The sequence below is a fragment of the Bufo gargarizans genome, chromosome 6 (assembly GCF_014858855.1).
Source record: "Bufo gargarizans isolate SCDJY-AF-19 chromosome 6, ASM1485885v1, whole genome shotgun sequence".
Classification (NCBI taxonomy): Eukaryota; Metazoa; Chordata; class Amphibia; order Anura; family Bufonidae; genus Bufo; species Bufo gargarizans.
The window spans coordinates 1,047,003-1,064,788 of NC_058085.1; the positions used below are offsets into that span (position 1 = coordinate 1,047,003).

The 17,786-nt window shown below is 46.8% G+C and overlaps 1 protein-coding gene across 2 annotated transcripts in view; it reads left to right on the top strand.

The window, feature by feature from the left end:
* The window catches only part of LOC122939826 (perlwapin-like), a 39,845-nt gene extending 27,098 nt beyond the window's left edge, over positions 1–12,747 (top strand). The window contains exons 4-5 of one of the 2 annotated variants that reach the window (XM_044296002.1): positions 6,742–6,879; positions 12,426–12,747. In XM_044296002.1, coding sequence (XP_044151937.1) covers positions 6,742–6,878 — 137 coding nt within the window. In that variant the 3' untranslated portion in view covers position 6,879; positions 12,426–12,747. The remainder of the gene's footprint in view (positions 1–6,741; positions 6,880–12,425) is intronic. The other variant, XM_044296003.1, reaches the window with a different exon arrangement.
* The last annotated feature ends 5,039 nt before the right edge of the window (positions 12,748–17,786 follow it).

Here is a 17,786-nt window from a genome sequence, read left to right on the forward strand (position 1 = left end):
GATAGGCTGCCAGCACTAGGCCGGCAGCCAATCAGAGGAACAGAGAGGGGACCCACATCTCCCTCCCCTGCTGGCTGCCACAGCACAGACATTTGTATCGCCGTCCTGAGGACAACGATACAGATGACTATAGAGATGAGCGAGCACTTCCACAATGGAAGTGCAGCGCTCATCTCCTGCCGGCGCCCCCCTTCTGACAGAGCCCCTCTGTGTGAAATGGCCCTGGTCACAGCAGCTGTCGGCGGCTCAGGTCATTCTGGGACACTGCATTGTCCCGGAATGAGGGTGACCGGGACCCGGGATAGACTCTCCAAATGCAGGACTGTCCAGGGCGATCCAGGACACGTGGTCACCCTAATGTGGAGGTTTCATTTCAATCACTGCTTGAATAACATTAAGTATTTTTCATACAGAAACAGCCAATGTCTGCCTAAAAGGAGAATCCAGCCCATCCCAAATAAACCTCAGAGCCCATGTCCACCATATCAACAACGAACACACACAAGACCACAGAAAACCACTTAAAAAGTACCTCAGAGGATAAAAATGCAGCACTTTCCTTAAATGCTCCATTTCACCAACTGAGTGTCATGAGACCTAAACATCGCAGTAGCTCATAAATAGAGATGAGAGAATTTTTAAAAAATTCGATTTGGCTGGTTCGCTGATTTTGTTTTTTTTTTCAAAAAAATTTGATTCGATCCGAATTTATTCACACCGAATCGGGTTAAAAAAATGGCTATTTCCTGGCTGCAGAGAGCCTTTATAGTGGTGTAGAACACTCTGTGCCTTGCAGTAACACACATAGGGAGTCTGCTGTGGTAGTGAAACAATACTGTGAATCCGTATGACATGCATATGACAGGCTCGCTCTTAGAATCACTGCACACTTCACTTATTTGTGCAGTCACGGGGCCAAAACTGACCAAATAACTCAAGTATGAACTCAGCCTTACAGGTCGATGTTAGCGCCAAGAAGAAGCGCACTCCTTTCACACCTTCATCAGCTGATTCCACATAGATGTCTACGGTACCTGTTCTATTAAATGCTTATACAAGTAGAGCCCACTAACAGAGTGGAGAGGGTGTCAGCAGTAAGTTTGTGTTGACGTTACTGATTATTTTGCCCTTCCTCTGATCCGTCAGAACACTAACCCACCTTCACTTGGTCAGCATTTGGTCAGTAATCCATCAGTATTGCTAATGCCAAAAAAAAGAGGAGTGGATCCAAAACCGAGATGACACGTGAATGGAATATTTGCATGTCTTCTGTGTTTTGTACCCACTCCTGCTTTTGGTTACCAAATCACAAGCCAATTCTGATGGGACCATAGAGGCCTTACAGCTGCTACACAGACAGGATCCGTTGTGCATCTAATTTTTACTTCCTTCTGACAGATCAGAAGAAGGGTCAAATAAATGATGTCAGCCAGGCCGAAAAAAGTGGCAAGGTAGTGTGGAGGTGGCAGCAGCATGAGGAGGCCACAGAGTTGCAAGGTGACATAGTGTGGAGGTGTCACAGTGGGGAGTGGGGGGAAACTCCACACCGTACACCGAAGGTAAACGGGAATAAACACCCGGAAAAGGGAGCAAGTAACCTCCTAAAGCAGTGATGGTGAACCATTTATAGGCAGAGTGCCCAAACTGCAACCCAAAACCCACTTATTTATCACAAAGTGCCAACACTGCAATTTAACCTTTAGTACTACAGTCCAATAGCATATCTTCCATGTATTTTATCAATTAGCTATAATAGCCTGCCTTCATTCAATGCGCTGCCTGTGCTGTATATAGTATGCCATGCGCTGATGAAGGACAGGAAAAGTCTAAGGCATATTGGTACACCATAGACATTTTCCAGGGTGCAGGTGCCCACAGAGAGGGCTCGGGAGTGCCTTTTCTGGCACCCGTACCATAGGTTCGCCACCACTGTCCTAAAACATCCCTAATCCTCGCCCTGACTCTTAACCATATGAGCGGACCCAGATGGTAGGAGGGCTCATACACCGTAATCTCGGGACATACTAACTCTAAAGATCCCTGGAATAGTGACAGGACGGAGATGACCTGTTCTTCCAAGACACGAATGAAAATACAAAAATACTCATCCCCTAGGGGACAGAGGGGGTAAAACTTAACATTTAATAATGATAATGTTAAAATGACTACACTGTGTCACGGTAAGAACCAACAAGGTCTCCCAGGCCACTTTATGGTGATGCTGCATGTGTTGAAGCAGGGCCGTGGTGCCAACATTGCCACGTGCCACATGGTGCCACGCTTTACCTTCTGCCCACAGATTCTACATATGGACATGTTCACCTCCTGTATGAAAATGCAAAAATACTGATCCCCTAGGGGACAGAGGGGGTAAAACGTAACATTTAATAATGATAATGTTAAAATGACTACGCTGTGCCACGGTAAGAACCAACAAGAACATAAATAGACAGCCCATATTGGGCCTAGACGAACATACACTGATTGGTGCCTATATATATGTATAAAAAGGAACGATCTTACCCATCGATGGCTATGCAGGTTAATGATCAGGTATCTTCCAATATGATGAGCTTCAAGGAGACGGATATCCTTTAAATACTGGAGATGAAAAGGATTCCAAGGATGGTGGTACCAATCAGGAAAAATGCCAATGGTGAACTTCCGCGTATATAGGAAATGGGAGTGTAAGTCGCTAATGCACCCTTTCCAGGGGGAAGGGACTGAGAATACCCTGCCTATCTATACGAAGTACTTGCCTCGCAAGGAGCGACCCCATCCGGATACCTTTCCCTGTTCCCGGGCAGTATCCCTAGTACACCCTATTGGAGGTAAACTCCTGCCGCCCCACCCCTCCCTAGCAGCCATGGCAGTGGAACGTGAGCGCAGAGGGCCCCCCCGGTCAGACCTGCTAGAGGATGGACGATGGTGTAGATAGGCAGCGGCCAACTGACTACATAGGATGTCTCTCTAGTAGTTCAGTTTGTCCTCCCTCTCAGCAGGTGTAAAAAAGAAAAGCCCCCCATTTTGGATCGGTAGCAAGGGGTGGAGAGCTAGAATTCATCCCTCTGCCGAATGGTGACAATTCGGCTCTCACTACGCAAGCAAGTGAGCATGCATTGTGCCATTTGTGCAAGTGACTCGGAGGGAGTCCCTGCCTCAATCTGCACTGCATACTGCTAAGGTATGTCTGGGTCCTCTGCCTCATCTTCCTCATCTCCATGTAGCTCCTCTGGCTGCTTCTGCTCCTCCTCTCCTGTCACTTGCTTGTCAAAACTGCCCATTTCGCTACACATTGATTGTTCTCCAATGTCCTCCTACTCCTCCTCCTCCTCCAGTTCAGCCCTCACAGGGCTCATGTGGCTGTGAGATCTAGGCACCATGTCTCCAGTACCCTGACCAGTCAGATTTGCCAGCATCTGTTCCAGGACATGAAGCAGTGGAATGACATTGTTCATCCCGTAGTCCTGGGGACTGACAAATAACGTGGCCTCCTTAAAGGTCCTGAGCAAACGGCAGGTGTCCTGCATGAGCTGCCACTGGCTAACATCAAAATTACACAGGGAAGTACTCCTGTCCGCTTGGATCATCAAGAAATCGTTTATGGCCTTTCTCTGTTCGTATAGCCGGTCCAACATATGGAGGGTGGAATTCCAACAGGTGGAAAAGTAGCATATCAGCCTATGTTGGGGGGATGCCATTCTGCCGCTGCAGCTCAAAGAGGATGTGCTTTGCGGTGTACGAGTGGCTCAAGTGCATACCAAGTTTCCTGGCCATTTTTAGGATGGGTGGAAGACTTGCAGATGGGTGGAAGACTTCAGGAACCGCTCGACAACCAGACTTGACACGTGTGCCATTCAGGGCGCATGGCTCAGCCCTCCTTGACGCAGCACCGACACCATGTTCTTCTTGTTTTCGGTCACCATGGTTCAGATTTTGAGTTGTCGCAGAGAAAGCCAGGATTCGATTTCTTGCTGAAGGACATGGAGCAGTTCCTCCCCTGTGTGACTTTGTTCGCTCAGGAAAATGAGGTGCAGAACAGCGTGACATCGCCGAGTCCTGCACATGTGGTATGCTGGAGGGCCCCTGTGAATTGTCCCTGCAGTGGAGGCTAAGTACACGGTGGAGGATGAGGAGGCAGAGGCGGACATTTTTGCAGGACTAACGGCGTGGCAAGGTGGAGGCGGAAGCTGTGTCACCTGGCCAAGTTGCTGATCTGGCTATGAAGGAACCACATTTACTCAGTGGGCTGTAAAGGACATATATTGTCCCTGACCGTAGTTACAGCTCCACACCTCGGCGCTGCCGTGCACTTTGGCAGACACCAACAGGCTCAAGGACTGGCCCACCTTCTGTTCTACATGTGGCTGGTGCCTTTTTGGCAAAGAAATGACAGATTGGGACTCTTCACCTTGGCTCGGCACAAGCCATCAGTTCTCTGAAAGGTGCAGAGTCCACCACTTGGAAAAGGAGGGACTGCAGCACCAGCAACTTGGACAGGAGCACATTCAGCTTCTGGGCCATTGGATGAGTGCACGCATACTGCTGTCTCTTGGCAATCGCTTCAGTGATCGATTGCTGACGAGTAGGAGTAGGAGGGCAAGGAGCAGGAGCATCAGGACCAGCAGATGATGGGAAGGACAGACAGCTCCCTTATGCTGAGGTGGTGGAGCCCGGGGGGGGCGTGCCACTGGGTGATGCAGCAGTTGCTGAGGCAGGCTGGACCACCACATCAAAGCCACGGGTCTCCCAGGCCACTTTCTGGTGACGCTGCATGTGTTGAAGCAGGACCGTGGTGCCAACATTGCCACGTGCCACATGGTGCCACGCTTTACCTTCTGCCCACAGATTTTACATATGGCCATGTTCAACTCCTCCGGTGGCTTAACAAAAAACTGCCACTCCTCCGAGTAGGTGATTTTACCCCCAACACTCCGAGCTGACTGACTGCTACCGACGCTGCTTCTATGAACCCCTGCACCACTACTTTCTGGGCAGGTAGGCTCCTGAGAAGCGGGTGGTCTACCCCGGGAACTTTTGGCTCCCGACCTCCTACTGCTGCCACCCTGCTGACTCCCAGCCACGCTAGCTGTAACATCCCCTACTGAACCCTGTTCTACATAAATGCTGTAGAATGATTCCTCCCTATCCTTTCCCTACACCTTAAAAAATCTTTCCCGGAACATGTAAATCATTTTTTTTAGTACAATGAAGTTTTTTCTAACACTGTCCATAGCACCTGTTGACGTCTCTCCCTGCACTAAGTTCACTGGTAAATGGCAGAATCCAAGATGGCTGAGGCCATTTATAGGGCTGTGACATCACAAGGCTGGCTGGCTGCTGATTGGCTGCATGCATGTCATTATGGGTGATCCCGCCTTCCCAGAGTTCCTTGCTCCATGTCCTCACACGTGCAGCAGCCATCGCGAAGAAAATTCGGATTTGGTGCGAATCGAAAAAAAACTGAAATTCGAATTGAATTCCACTTCGTCAACTTCGCTCATCTCTGCTCATATACTCCAGCTCTTAACCCAGTGACAATGGCCCACCAGTGCCAGTCTAATGTACCCCCAAAAGTGGCAATGATGCTGCACATTGCTTGACACAATGCCCATCAAGTGCCAGACATATTGTCCCACCATACCAATCTTCATCTCTGCTGTCAGGTAACTACATGCCAACTAATAGGCATCCTGTTTATTACAGATTGGAAACCTGATGGCATCGCTCAATAGTCTGACAGTTCAACCTAATGCTTAGAGGAAGATTGATCTCAGGCCGCCTGTGTGCCAGAACTGAAATTTACACCTGGCGCCGGCCTCTACATAACTTTGTCGTATCCAGTGCTGGTCTAAATGTAAGCTTCCTTGCTGGCTTACATTTAGACCATTTTCTACGCCTGCCGGCCCGTACCCTTCCCTGCCAGGCCCACTTTTTTAGACCTGGCATGAACAGGGAAATAAATTGCAGATTGCAGCAGAAAATAATCTTTGCTCTGCAATCGGCGTGACAAATACACCTAATATAGGCATATTTCTGATAGTAAATGATCCCCATAGTGTGTAGATAAGCCAGTTTCAGTGTCGGACTGGGGTGCCTAGGGCCCACCAGTAAAAGGGCCCACACTCAGGCAGGCAGCAAGACCGTGCAAGATGCATGGGGCCCCTGCAGTGACTGCAAGAAGACAGGGGAAAGGGGGTCCTAGCTGGCCTGCTTCTGTATCTACAAGTCATGTCAGCCGCCTGATGCATCTATAATAATAAACTGGGAAATTTGTTCGATAATCTTCCCAGTTTTTTATATGGAGGCATATGCTGGCTGAGGTACCATATGCTGCGTACCTGTATGTAGTGCAGTCAGAGTACTTTGCCAGGTGCCAGTAGTACAGGGGTGGAGGACTAGGGGATTCACCTTTGGACCAGCCTGAGCTTGGCCAGTTCACCACTTGTACCACTGAAATTGCACATCTGGCATCACAGCAAACATTTTAACAGCATTCAGAGTGAACCATTTAATAACGTTAGCAGTGAACCACCGAGCAACTGCAGTACTTACCTCAGCATACATACCTCTCGAACCATGGAGAAGGTAAGGATGGACCGGTATATGCAGAAAACTATTCTGTGCCATCTTCCAGCCTTAGATCCCCATAACAGAAACCCAACCGTTTCTTATTAATTGCTTCACTATATATCTTTGTCTCTGTTGCTGTGTTCTGATTTTGACTTTTCTTTTTTGTAGAGAAAAAAGGTTCCTGCGGATATAAGCCATCTTGTTTCATTGAGGAACGCCCATATTGTAATGGTGACACTGGATGCTCGGGTGATGAAAAGTGTTGCCAACCAGTATGTACACAAAAATGCATGAAGCCGCTGTAAGGTAAATAGTGATAGGCTTTAATATCAATGAGTCCGCAGTCTTCAAGGATAATGAGTCCTCAAATTCTCTCTGTATAACGATGCCAAACACACATACGGTGTCTAACATATGACGTGATCATGCACGAGAAGGAATCATCTAAAAATATATAGCTTTATTAAAGACCGTACACAAAAAGGTCAAATCTAGGCTAAAAGCAATGCACACATCTGAAGGACGAAAGGGGACACCTAGTGGCAAAAGGACGTAAGGGCGGCCAGCAATATTCAAATAACACAGTAATGAAAGAGGCAAATAGACCTGGACAAGTATAAAACCATAAGAGGTTTTGTACGTAAATGATGATACTGTGCTCAAACCGGGATTAAACAGCAGGACGCCCCGAAGGGTTTCACATGGAGCTTTGTCTATTTTGATATGATTCCTTCTCTTGCATGATCATAGTATGGTGTCTGCCTGTGTACATGCTTAAAGGGTTATCCCATGATTAATGCAAAAAAAAAAAAAAAAAAACGGACATCACACAGTAAATGACAATTTACAAGCTGCAGAAAAGCTGTGGGGGCGTGCAACAACGATGACTGAGCTTTCCCTCATGAATATTTGTGGGCGTGAACAATCTGACCTTCCCCGCCCCCTGCTCTGCACATCCTAACTTTGCATAAAAAAACTGTCACATGATCATTTCCTCTCTCACAGGCAGAAGATCTTCTAAGATCTAAGCTATATGACACCTATATGTATCTAAGCTCTATGCAGCTATATGTATCTAAGCTATATGTATCTAAGCTATATGACAGCTATGTCTATCTAAGCTATATGACAGCTATGTCTATCTAAGCTATAATACGGCAATATGTATCTAAGCTATATGACAGCTATATGTATCTAAGCTATATGACGCCTATTTCTATCTAAGCTATATGACCGCTATATGTATTTAAGCCATATGACTGCTATGTATCTAAGCTATATCACAGCTATATGTATCTTTGCGGAATGGACTTGCGGACATACGGAATGCACACAGACAAGAATAGGACATGGTCTGCAAAACAGACAAGAATAGGACATGTTCCATTTTTCTGGAGACCCATTAAAGTGAATGATTCCACATATGGGCTGCATAAAAAAACTGAATGGAACCAGAAAGAAAATACGGTTGTGTGCATGAGCCCCAATCCTGCAAAGCTGTGAATTGTTGAGCGGTACCCACTTGACAATAACAAGAGCAGCAATATCTAATATATAAAGCTGAGTGTATGTGTGTGTATGGCCGCTGAAGGACACCGTTGCATTTACAATCACAAAATTTGGCTCACGGGTACATCAGGTGTCTGGGAAGGTTTTAGACCAGGTCTCAGCTCTCTAGGACGTACCGCTCCTGAGATATTCCCAAAAAATGCATTAGCCAATAGAAGCTTGGTCACATGACCCTTATCAGCCAATAGAAGCTCGCAGGTCCTCCAGCCTCCACATACAGTTTTACTCCAGGTTTCCATAACAACCCAGCCATTTATCTTCACTGCTGTAGGAGAGCTTTAAAGGAAATCTGCCACCAGGATAATCACTATTGAAGTAAAGCCATGGCCTAATAGCAGTTAGTACCTTATTTCAAGATGTGCCTTTGTTCCAGCAACAGATGTTTTCATCCTCTGAAAATCTTATTTGGTATGCAAATGAGCCAGTTAGGTGCCCAGAGGGGCGTCACTCTTCCAGTAAGGAGCCCAGACACGCCCCCTGCTACAATGTGTCCATCCTCAAAAGACTTAAAACCCCATCCCCAGGTCCCACTAAGCCATGCCCCATATCTGGTTAGGCCCCCTCACACTCCTGAGCCAACGTGGATTGAAAAAAATGAAGGTAAAAATCAACTTTTGTCAGCTGCAGGGCTGGGAGGGAGGGTGACTTTCTCCCTGCAGCTTACACTCAGACAGCACAGTGATGCTGTCTTAGAGTGAGCTGTTCAAAAGGACACGCCCCCTATCTGGTTAGGCCATGCCCCCTCCCACTCCTCAGCCAACTGAGATTGAAAAAATGAAGTTAAAAATCAACTTCTAGGTCCCGCTAAGCCATGCCCGATTTGGTTAGTCTACGCCCCCTCCACTCCTCAGCCGACGGGGATTGAAAAAATTAAGTTATAAATCAACTTCTATCAGCTGCAGAGGTGGGAGGGAGGGTGACTTTCTCCCTGCAGCTCGCACTCAGACAGCACAGTGCTGCTGTCTTAGAGTGAGCTGTTCAAAAGGACATACCCCTGATCCAGTAAAGGCCACAGTTAAGGGGGTGGGCCACTGTGGAGGTCGCTGTCAAGGGAGTGGTATGCTGTGAAAGTCACTGTTAAAAGGGAAGGCTGTTGTAAAGGTCAATGTTAATGAGGTGGGCTGCTGTGGAGGTCAAATTTTAAGGAACAGGGCAATGTAGGGAGGGAGTCAGTGTTAAGGGGTGGGGGGCTCTGGAGGTTACTGTTTTGGGAGCGGGGTGCTGTAGATGTCACTGTTATAGTGGATAGTGTTGATATCTTTAAGGCTCCATTCACACGTCCGCTATAACACTCCGTTTCCGTTCCGTTTTAAATCGGAACGTTTTTTCGGATCCATTAATTTCAATTGCCTCAGCAAAAATGCGGACACCAATCATAGTGCTGTCCGAATCACTGAATCCGTTCCGTTTTCCTATTTTCGAGTATGCGGATCCTGAAAAAAAATGAAGCTTGTCCTACTTTCTGTCAGTTTTTCTGGTCCGTTGTCCATTCAAAACTGATGACATGCACAAAACCATCCGAATGTCATCAGTTTTTTAACTGATCAGTTGACAGGAAACAAAAATAAATAAATTAGGTCCAGCCCTCAGTGCCTGTGGTGAGAGAAGTTCAGGTCATCTTCTGCTCTCCTGCTCTCCTGCAAAATGGCATATGAAGTGGACCGATTGATCACTATGATCCAGGTACATTATCCAAGTCTTCAGACATGGCGATCGGTGAGATAACTGTAGAAAACTAAGCTAGCAAGGCAGAGATTTCTTACACAGCTCCTACTATACCAAAAGCACAATAAAATGGCACCTGTTCTAGAAGATGTCCTCTGTTTTCACCAATTTTTATTTTTATTTTTTTGGTACTCATCCTTTTTTTTGGTACTCCTCCTCTTTTTTCTTTTGGAAAAAAACAAACAAAAAAAAAACGGAATCACGGAAACACGGAACGGATTTGGAAGCACTTTAGTAAAAAAACTGAGGGTTGTAATGAAAAACGGATCCGCAAAAAAAAGGAACGTTTATCTGGAAAGGTAAAAATACTGACGTGGTAAATTAAATAGATTAAATATGCCTGAGCGAAGCCGGGTCCTTCTGCTAGTAAATGTATAAATCTCAGGTTTTGCTGAATTTATTCCCCCAAAACTATGTATCAATCTGCTCAGATCCTTCTGCTCTATAACATGCTGTCTGCAGATTGCATGATCATGGTGACAGTTGCCCTTTAAATGTGTGCCAGTCAGCTTGCTATATCATTGATTGTACACTCTCTTTTGGGGTAATTATCTGCCAATGTGAAATGAATGGGTGAATATACATTATTTATCATGACATGTACCTACAGTATATGAATGTCCAGCGGTGGGTTTTGACAAGAGCCGTCTGATCATTCTCATTTATTTACCGTCTGGTAAATGTCCAGAGGTATCTGCAGAGCCACAAGAGAAGCGAAACCCGTGTAACACTGACTATGAGGCTACATGCAAACGGAAGCCGCCGGTATGCTTTCCACAATTTGCGGAACGGAACAGGCGGCCCATTGTAGAAATGCCTATTCCTGTCCGTAAAACGGACAAGAATAGGACATGTTATATTTTTTGGGCGGGGCCACGGAACGGAGCAACGGATGCGGTTAGCACATGGAGTGCTGTCCGCATCTTTTGTGGCCCCATTGAAGTAATTGGGTCCGCACCCGAGCCGCAAAAACTGCGGCTCGGATGCGGACCAGAACTACGGTCGTGTGCATGAGGCCTGACTGTGAAGGTGATAAGTGCTGCAGTACAGTCTGCACTACTCCGTTGTATGGTAAGCCTTTAACTCACTGTATCTGGAGTAGTAAACCTGACTGAGTCAAATTGAAGGACAGTGTTAAAGGGGATATCCAGAATAAGTGTCCCTCTTGTCATTGAGCCGTGTCTGTGTTTCAAGTGTTATGTGACTGATCCAAGTGAAAACCATTGAGAAGAGCTGTTTCTGGGGGGGGGGGGGGGGGGAAGCAGACCTTCTTTCGAATCCCCAAAACGGTCTTTAAAGGAGGTTTTTGGGAATCATATATTTATGACCAATCCTCAGCATAGGTCACCATTATCTCATGACACCCCCACCGATCAGCATTTTGAACAGGCTGCGGTGCTCCGAGTGCTGTGGCCTTCTCACAGCTAAGCAAGCACATTGTTTCATGGCTGTGCTTGGTATTGCAGCTCAGCCCCATTCATTTGAGTAGGACTGAGCTGCACATGGTCCATGTGACAGGTGAACTTGACGTTGCTGGCCTCTTACAAGAGCTGATCGGTGAGCATGCCTTGAGTCGAATCCTGGGGATAGCTCCTTAATATAGGAGGCCTGGAAATGACTTTAATGAGATCCAGCACAATACTCGTAATGGCCGTGACAACAGTTTTTCTTGTTAGTATCTTCATGATTTCTCTCTAGGCACGCCCAATCCTTTCCCCCCGCATCTGTTGTCTGAGGCGACTTGGATCTCTCCCATACACAGCTGGTCCTGTTAGAATTAAGGGGTTTGGTGCACATTAATGTAAAGTGCAATTTTACGAAAAGATCAAAATAAGGGTTCATTCAGATGACCGTATGAATGGGTCAGCATCCGTTTCGCAATCTTGTGGAATTGGTGCGGACCCATTCATTTCAATGGGACCGCAAAAGATGTGGACAATGCACCGTGGGCTATCCGCATCCGTGGTTCCGTTCCGTGGCCCCACAAAAAAGAGCGCATTTTCTATCATAGTGGTGGCCATGTGCAGTTCGCAAATTGCAGAACGCACATGGGCCGGTATCCGTATTTGGCAGATCCCCAATTTACAGATCGCAAAACACTATGGTCGTCTGAATGAGCTCTAAGTGTTTTAAGGTACTGGCTGTTCAGCAAACTGTAGGCCATGTAGAGATGACTCTACGAGAAGTTATTTAGCGTTAAATGGTAATTCTTATCTGGACATTATGACATATCCCCAGTTGTGAGGCCCTGTTCACATGGGCAGATGGCCACACGTACATAGCTTTCTTCATTCACTTTTATGGGAGGCCATGGCTTCCTCGACCAGCTGATTACTAGGGGTGTCGGGAGTTAAACCCTTGCCAATCTCATATTGATGACCTATCCTTAGGATAATTCACCAATAGGAAAATCCCGGAAAACCCTTTAAAATGGGATTAGATCAAATGGCAATGGACTCTTAGTTATATGTTGAGATGTACAGTACATACTGAATATGTATTATGCTTAATGGTAAAACATAGGTCTTTCATCATTTAACTTTCCTATTTTTCCCTAGATTAAGGCCAGGACAATGGACCAAAGACGTATACATCTTATTACACCAAGACATACAATGCTTCTTCTTTTTTGCTTTCATCTATCTGTTAATATGGACTTCATAAGCATCATTATAAAGGGGTTGTCTGATTCAGAATACCCAATGCTTGTTTCTGCCCATAGTAATATATTGTCCATTATCAACTTTACTATTGCTACTCAAGATACGTACCATGAGAGTTTTCGCAAATTTTACTTGTCTGTCTTGTGAAGACACTTGAAAATCTTTTTATTTTTAAAAAATGTTACTAAATTTGCAATAAAGGAAAATATAAAAAAAATGTCATGTTCTGTCAGTTACCATAAAGAAGACGCAGGTATTGCAATAGAAACAGAAACTTTGGCAAGACAAAAGCATCAATAACATTCTGATTTAGGTATGACATGAGGATTCGGTGTTTGTCGCTTTCTTGGCGCTTTTGTGACGCTTTCTTGGCGCTTTTTGAAAGGCTGCAAAGCAGCCAATCAACAAGCGTCATACTACTTGCCCCAAGAGGCCGTCACAGCCATGCCTACTATTGGCATGGCTGTGATTGGCCAGAGCACCATGTGACCCAGCCTCTATTTAAGCTGGAGTCACATAGCGCCGCCCGTCACTCTGCTCTGATTAGCGTAGGGAGAGGTTGCGGCTGCGACAGTAGGGCGAGATTAGGCAGATTAACTCCTCCAAAGGACTTGATTAATCGATCGATCTGCAGCTGTGCATCATTGAGCTGCTGAAATTCAATTGCTCACTGTTTTTAGGCTGCCCAGACCGTTTGTCAGTCACTTTTTTCTGGGGTGATCGGCGGCCATTTTGTGTCTTGTGCGGTGCTGCGACCAAGTGCATCCAAGCTGCGACCAAGTGCATTTAACCCTCAATGGTGTGGTTGTTTTTTGGCTAAAGCCTACATCAGGGTGAAGCTGTCACACTAAGTGCATTTAACCAGCAATAGTCTGTTTATTTTTTGGCCATATACTACATCAGGGGCAAGCTGCGCCTGTCACCAAGTGCATTTAACCCTCAATGGTGTGGTTGTTTTTTGGCTAAAGCCTACATCAGGGTGAAGCTGTCACACCAAGTGCATTTAACCAGCAATAGTCTGTTCATTTTTTGGCCATATACTAAATCAGGGGCAAGCTGCGCCCGTCACCAAGTGCATTTAACCCTCAGTAGTGTGGTTGGTCAAGCTGTCACACCAAGTGCATTTAACCAGCAATAGTCTGTTCATTTTTTGGCCATATACTACATCAGGGGCAAGCTGCGCCCGTCACCAAGTGCATTTAACCCTCAGTAGTGTGGTTGGTCAAGCTGTCACACCAAGTGCATTTAACCAGCAATAGTCTGTTCATTTTTTGGCCATATACTACATCAGGGGCAAGCTGCGCCTGTCACCAAGTGCATTTAACCCTCAGTAGTGTGGTTGGTCAAGCTGTCACACCAAGTGCATTTAACCAGCAATAGTGTGGTTATTTTTTGGCCATATCCCAGTCTAATTCTGTCACTAAATCCATACCGGTCACCCAGCGCCTAAATACTAGGCCTCAAATTTATATCCCGCTAAATCTGTCGTTACCGCTGTACTGTTGTGGCTGGGCAAGTTATTTAGTGTCCGTCAAAGCACATTTTTTGTTCAGGGTTGAAATACAATTCCCAATTTAGCAATTTCATAATTTAGTGGTTTCTGCTATATCAGAGCTATTTGAAATCTATCCCTAAAAGGGTATATAATATTCAAGGTGCACATAGGGTCATTTAGAATAACTTCACACACACACTACTGTGCATTTCCAAGTCTAATTCTGTTAGTAAATCCATACCGGTCACCCAGCGCCTAAATACTAGGCCTCAAATTTATATCCCGCTAAATCTGTCGTTACCGCTGTCCTGTTGTGGATGGGCAAGTTATTTAGTGTCCGTCAAAGCACATTTTTTGTTCTGGGTTGAAATACAATTCCCAATTTAGAAATTTCATAATTTAGTGGTTTCTGCTATATCAGAGCTATTTGAAATCTATCCCTAAAAGGGTATATAATATTCAAGGTGCACATAGGGTCATTCAGAATAACTTCACACACACGCTACTGTGCATTTCCAAGTCTAATTCTGTCACTAAATCCATACCGGTCACCCAGCGCCTAAATACTAGGCCTCAAATTTATATCCCGCTAAATCTGTCGTTACCGCTGTACTGTTGTGGATGGGCAAGTTATTTAGTGTCCGTCAAAGCACATTTTTTGTTCTGGGTTGAAATACAATTCCCAATTTAGCAATTTCATAATTTAGTGGTTTCTGCTATATCAGAGCTATTTGAAATCTATCCCTAAAAGGGTATATAATATTCAAGGTGCACATAGGGTCATTCAGAATAACTTCACACACACGCTACTGTGCATTTCCAAGTCTAATTCTGTTAGTAAATCCATACCGGTCACCCAGCGCCTAAATACTAGGCCTCAAATTTATATCCCGCTAAATCTGTCGTTACCGCTGTACTGTTGTGGCTGGGTAAGTTATTTAGTGTCCGTTAAAGCACATTTTTTGTTCAGGGTTGAAATACAATTCCCAATTTAGCAATTTCATAATTTAGTGGTTTCTGCTATATCAGAGCTATTTGAAATCTATCCCTAAAAGGGTATATAATATTCAAGGTGCACATAGGGTCATTCAGAATAACTTCACACACACGCTACTGTGCATTTCCAAGTCTAATTCTGTTAGTAAATCCATACCGGTCACCCAGCGCCTAAATACTAGGCCTCAAATTTATATCCCGCTGAATTTGAATACAATACATTGGGCCAAATAATATTTTTGTTGTTGTGGTGAACCATAACAATGAGGAAAACATCTAGTAAGGGACGCGGACGTGGACATGGTCGTGGTGGTGTTAGTGGACCCTCTGGTGCTGGGAGAGGACATGGCCGTTCTGCCACATCCACACGTCCTAGTGTACCAACTACCTCAGGTCCCAGTAGCCGCCAGAATTTACAGCGATATATGGTGGGGCCCAATGCCGTTCTAAGGATGGTAAGGCCTGAGCAGGTACAGGCATTAGTCAATTGGGTGGCCGACAGTGGATCCAGCACGTTCACATTATCTCCCACCCAGTCTTCTGCAAAAAAGCGCACAGATGGCGCCTGAAAACCAACCCCATCAGTCTGTCACATCACCCCCATGCATATCAGGGAAACTGTCTGAGCCTCAAGTTATGCAGCAGTCTCTTATGCTGTTTGAAGACTCTGCTGGCAGGGTTTCCCAAGGGCATCCACCTAGCCCTTCCCCAGCGGTGGAAGACATAGACTGCACTGACGCACAACCACTTATGTTTCCTGATGATGAGGACATGGGAATACCACCTCAGCATGTCTCTGATGATGACGAAACACAGGTGCCAACTGCTGCGTCTTTCTGCAGTGTGCAGACTGAACAGGAGGTCAGGGATCAAGACTGGGTGGAAGACGATGCAGGGGACGATGAGGTCCTAGACCCCACATGGAATGAAGGTCGTGCCACTGACTTTCACAGTTCGAAGGAAGAGGCAGTGGTGAGACCGAGCCAACAGCGTAGCAAAAGAGGGAGCAGTGGGCAAAAGCAGAACACCCGCCGCCAAGAGACTCTGCCTGCTACTGACCGCCGCCATCTGGGACCGAGCACCCCAAAGGCAGCTTCAAGGAGTTCCCTGGCATGGCACTTCTTCAAACAATGTGCTGACGACAAGACCCGAGTGGTTTGCACGCTGTGCCATCAGAGCCTGAAGCGAGGCATTAACGTTCTGAACCTGAGCACAACCTGCATGACCAGGCACCTGCATGCAAAGCATGAACTGCAGTGGAGTAAACACCTTAAAACCAAGGAAGTCACTCAGGCTCCCCCTGCTACCTCTTCTGCTGCTGCCGCCTCGGCCTCTTCTGCTGCTGCCGCCGCCTCGGCCTCTTCCTCTGCCTCTGGAGGAACGTTGGCACCTGCCGCCCAGCAAACAGGGGATGTACCACCAACACCACCACCACCTCCGTCACCAAGCGTCTCAACCATGTCACACGCCAGCGTTCAGCTCTCCATCTCACAAACATTTGAGAGAAAGCGTAAATTCCCACCTAGCCACCCTCGATCCCTGGCCCTGAATGCCAGCATTTCTAAACTACTGGCCTATGAAATGCTGTCATTTAGGCTGGTGGACACAGACAGCTTCAAACAGCTCATGTCGCTTGCTGTCCCACAGTATGTTGTTCCCAGCCGCCACTACTTCTCCAAGAGAGCCGTGCCTTCCCTGCACAACCAAGTATCCGATAAAATCAAGTGTGCACTGCGCAACGCCATCTGTAGCAAGGTCCACCTAACCACAGATACGTGGACCAGTAAGCACGGCCAGGGACGCTATATCTCCCTAACTGCACACTGGGTAAATGTAGTGGTAGCTGGGCCCCAGGCGGAGAGCTGTTTAGCACACGTCCTTCCGCCGCCAAGGATCGCAGGGCAACATTCCTTGCCTCCTGTTGCCACCTCCTCCTCTTCTTCCACCTGCTCATCCAGTCAGCCACACACCTTCACCACCAACTTCAGCACAGCCCGGGGTAAACGTCAGCAGGCCATTCTGAAACTCATATGTTTGGGGGACAGGCCCCACACCGCACAGGAGTTGTGGCGGGGTATAGAACAACAGACCGACGAGTGGTTGCTGCAGGTGAGCCTCAAGCCCGGCCTGGTGGTGTGTGATAATGGGCGAAATCTCGTTGCAGCTCTGGGACTAGCCAATTTGACGCACATCCCTTGCTTGGCGCATGTGCTGAATTTGGTGGTGCAGAAGTTCATTCACAACTACCCCGACATGTCAGAGCTGCTGCATAAAGTGCGGGCCGTCTGTTCGTGCTTCCGGCGTTCACATCCTGCTGCTGCTCGCCTGTCTGCGCTACAGCGTAACTTCGGCCTTTCCGCTCACCGCCTCATATGCGACGTGCCCACCAGGTGGAACTCCACCTTGCACATGCTGGACAGACTGTGCGAGCAGCAGCAGGCCATAGTGGAGTTTCAGCTGCAGCACGCACGGGTCAGTCGCACTACAGAACAGCACCACTTCACCACCAATGACTGGGCCTCCATGCGAGACCTGTGTGCCCTGTTGCGCTGTTTCGAGTACTCCACCAACATGGCCAGTGGCGATGACGCCGTTATCAGCGTTACAATACCACTTCTATGTCTCCTTGAGAAAACACTTAGGGCGATGATGCAAGAGGAGGTGGCCCAGGAGGAGGAGGAGGAGGAGGAGGAGGAAGAGGGGTCATTTTTAGCACTTTCAGGCCAGTCTCTTCGAAGTGACTCAGAGGGAGGTTTTTGGCAACA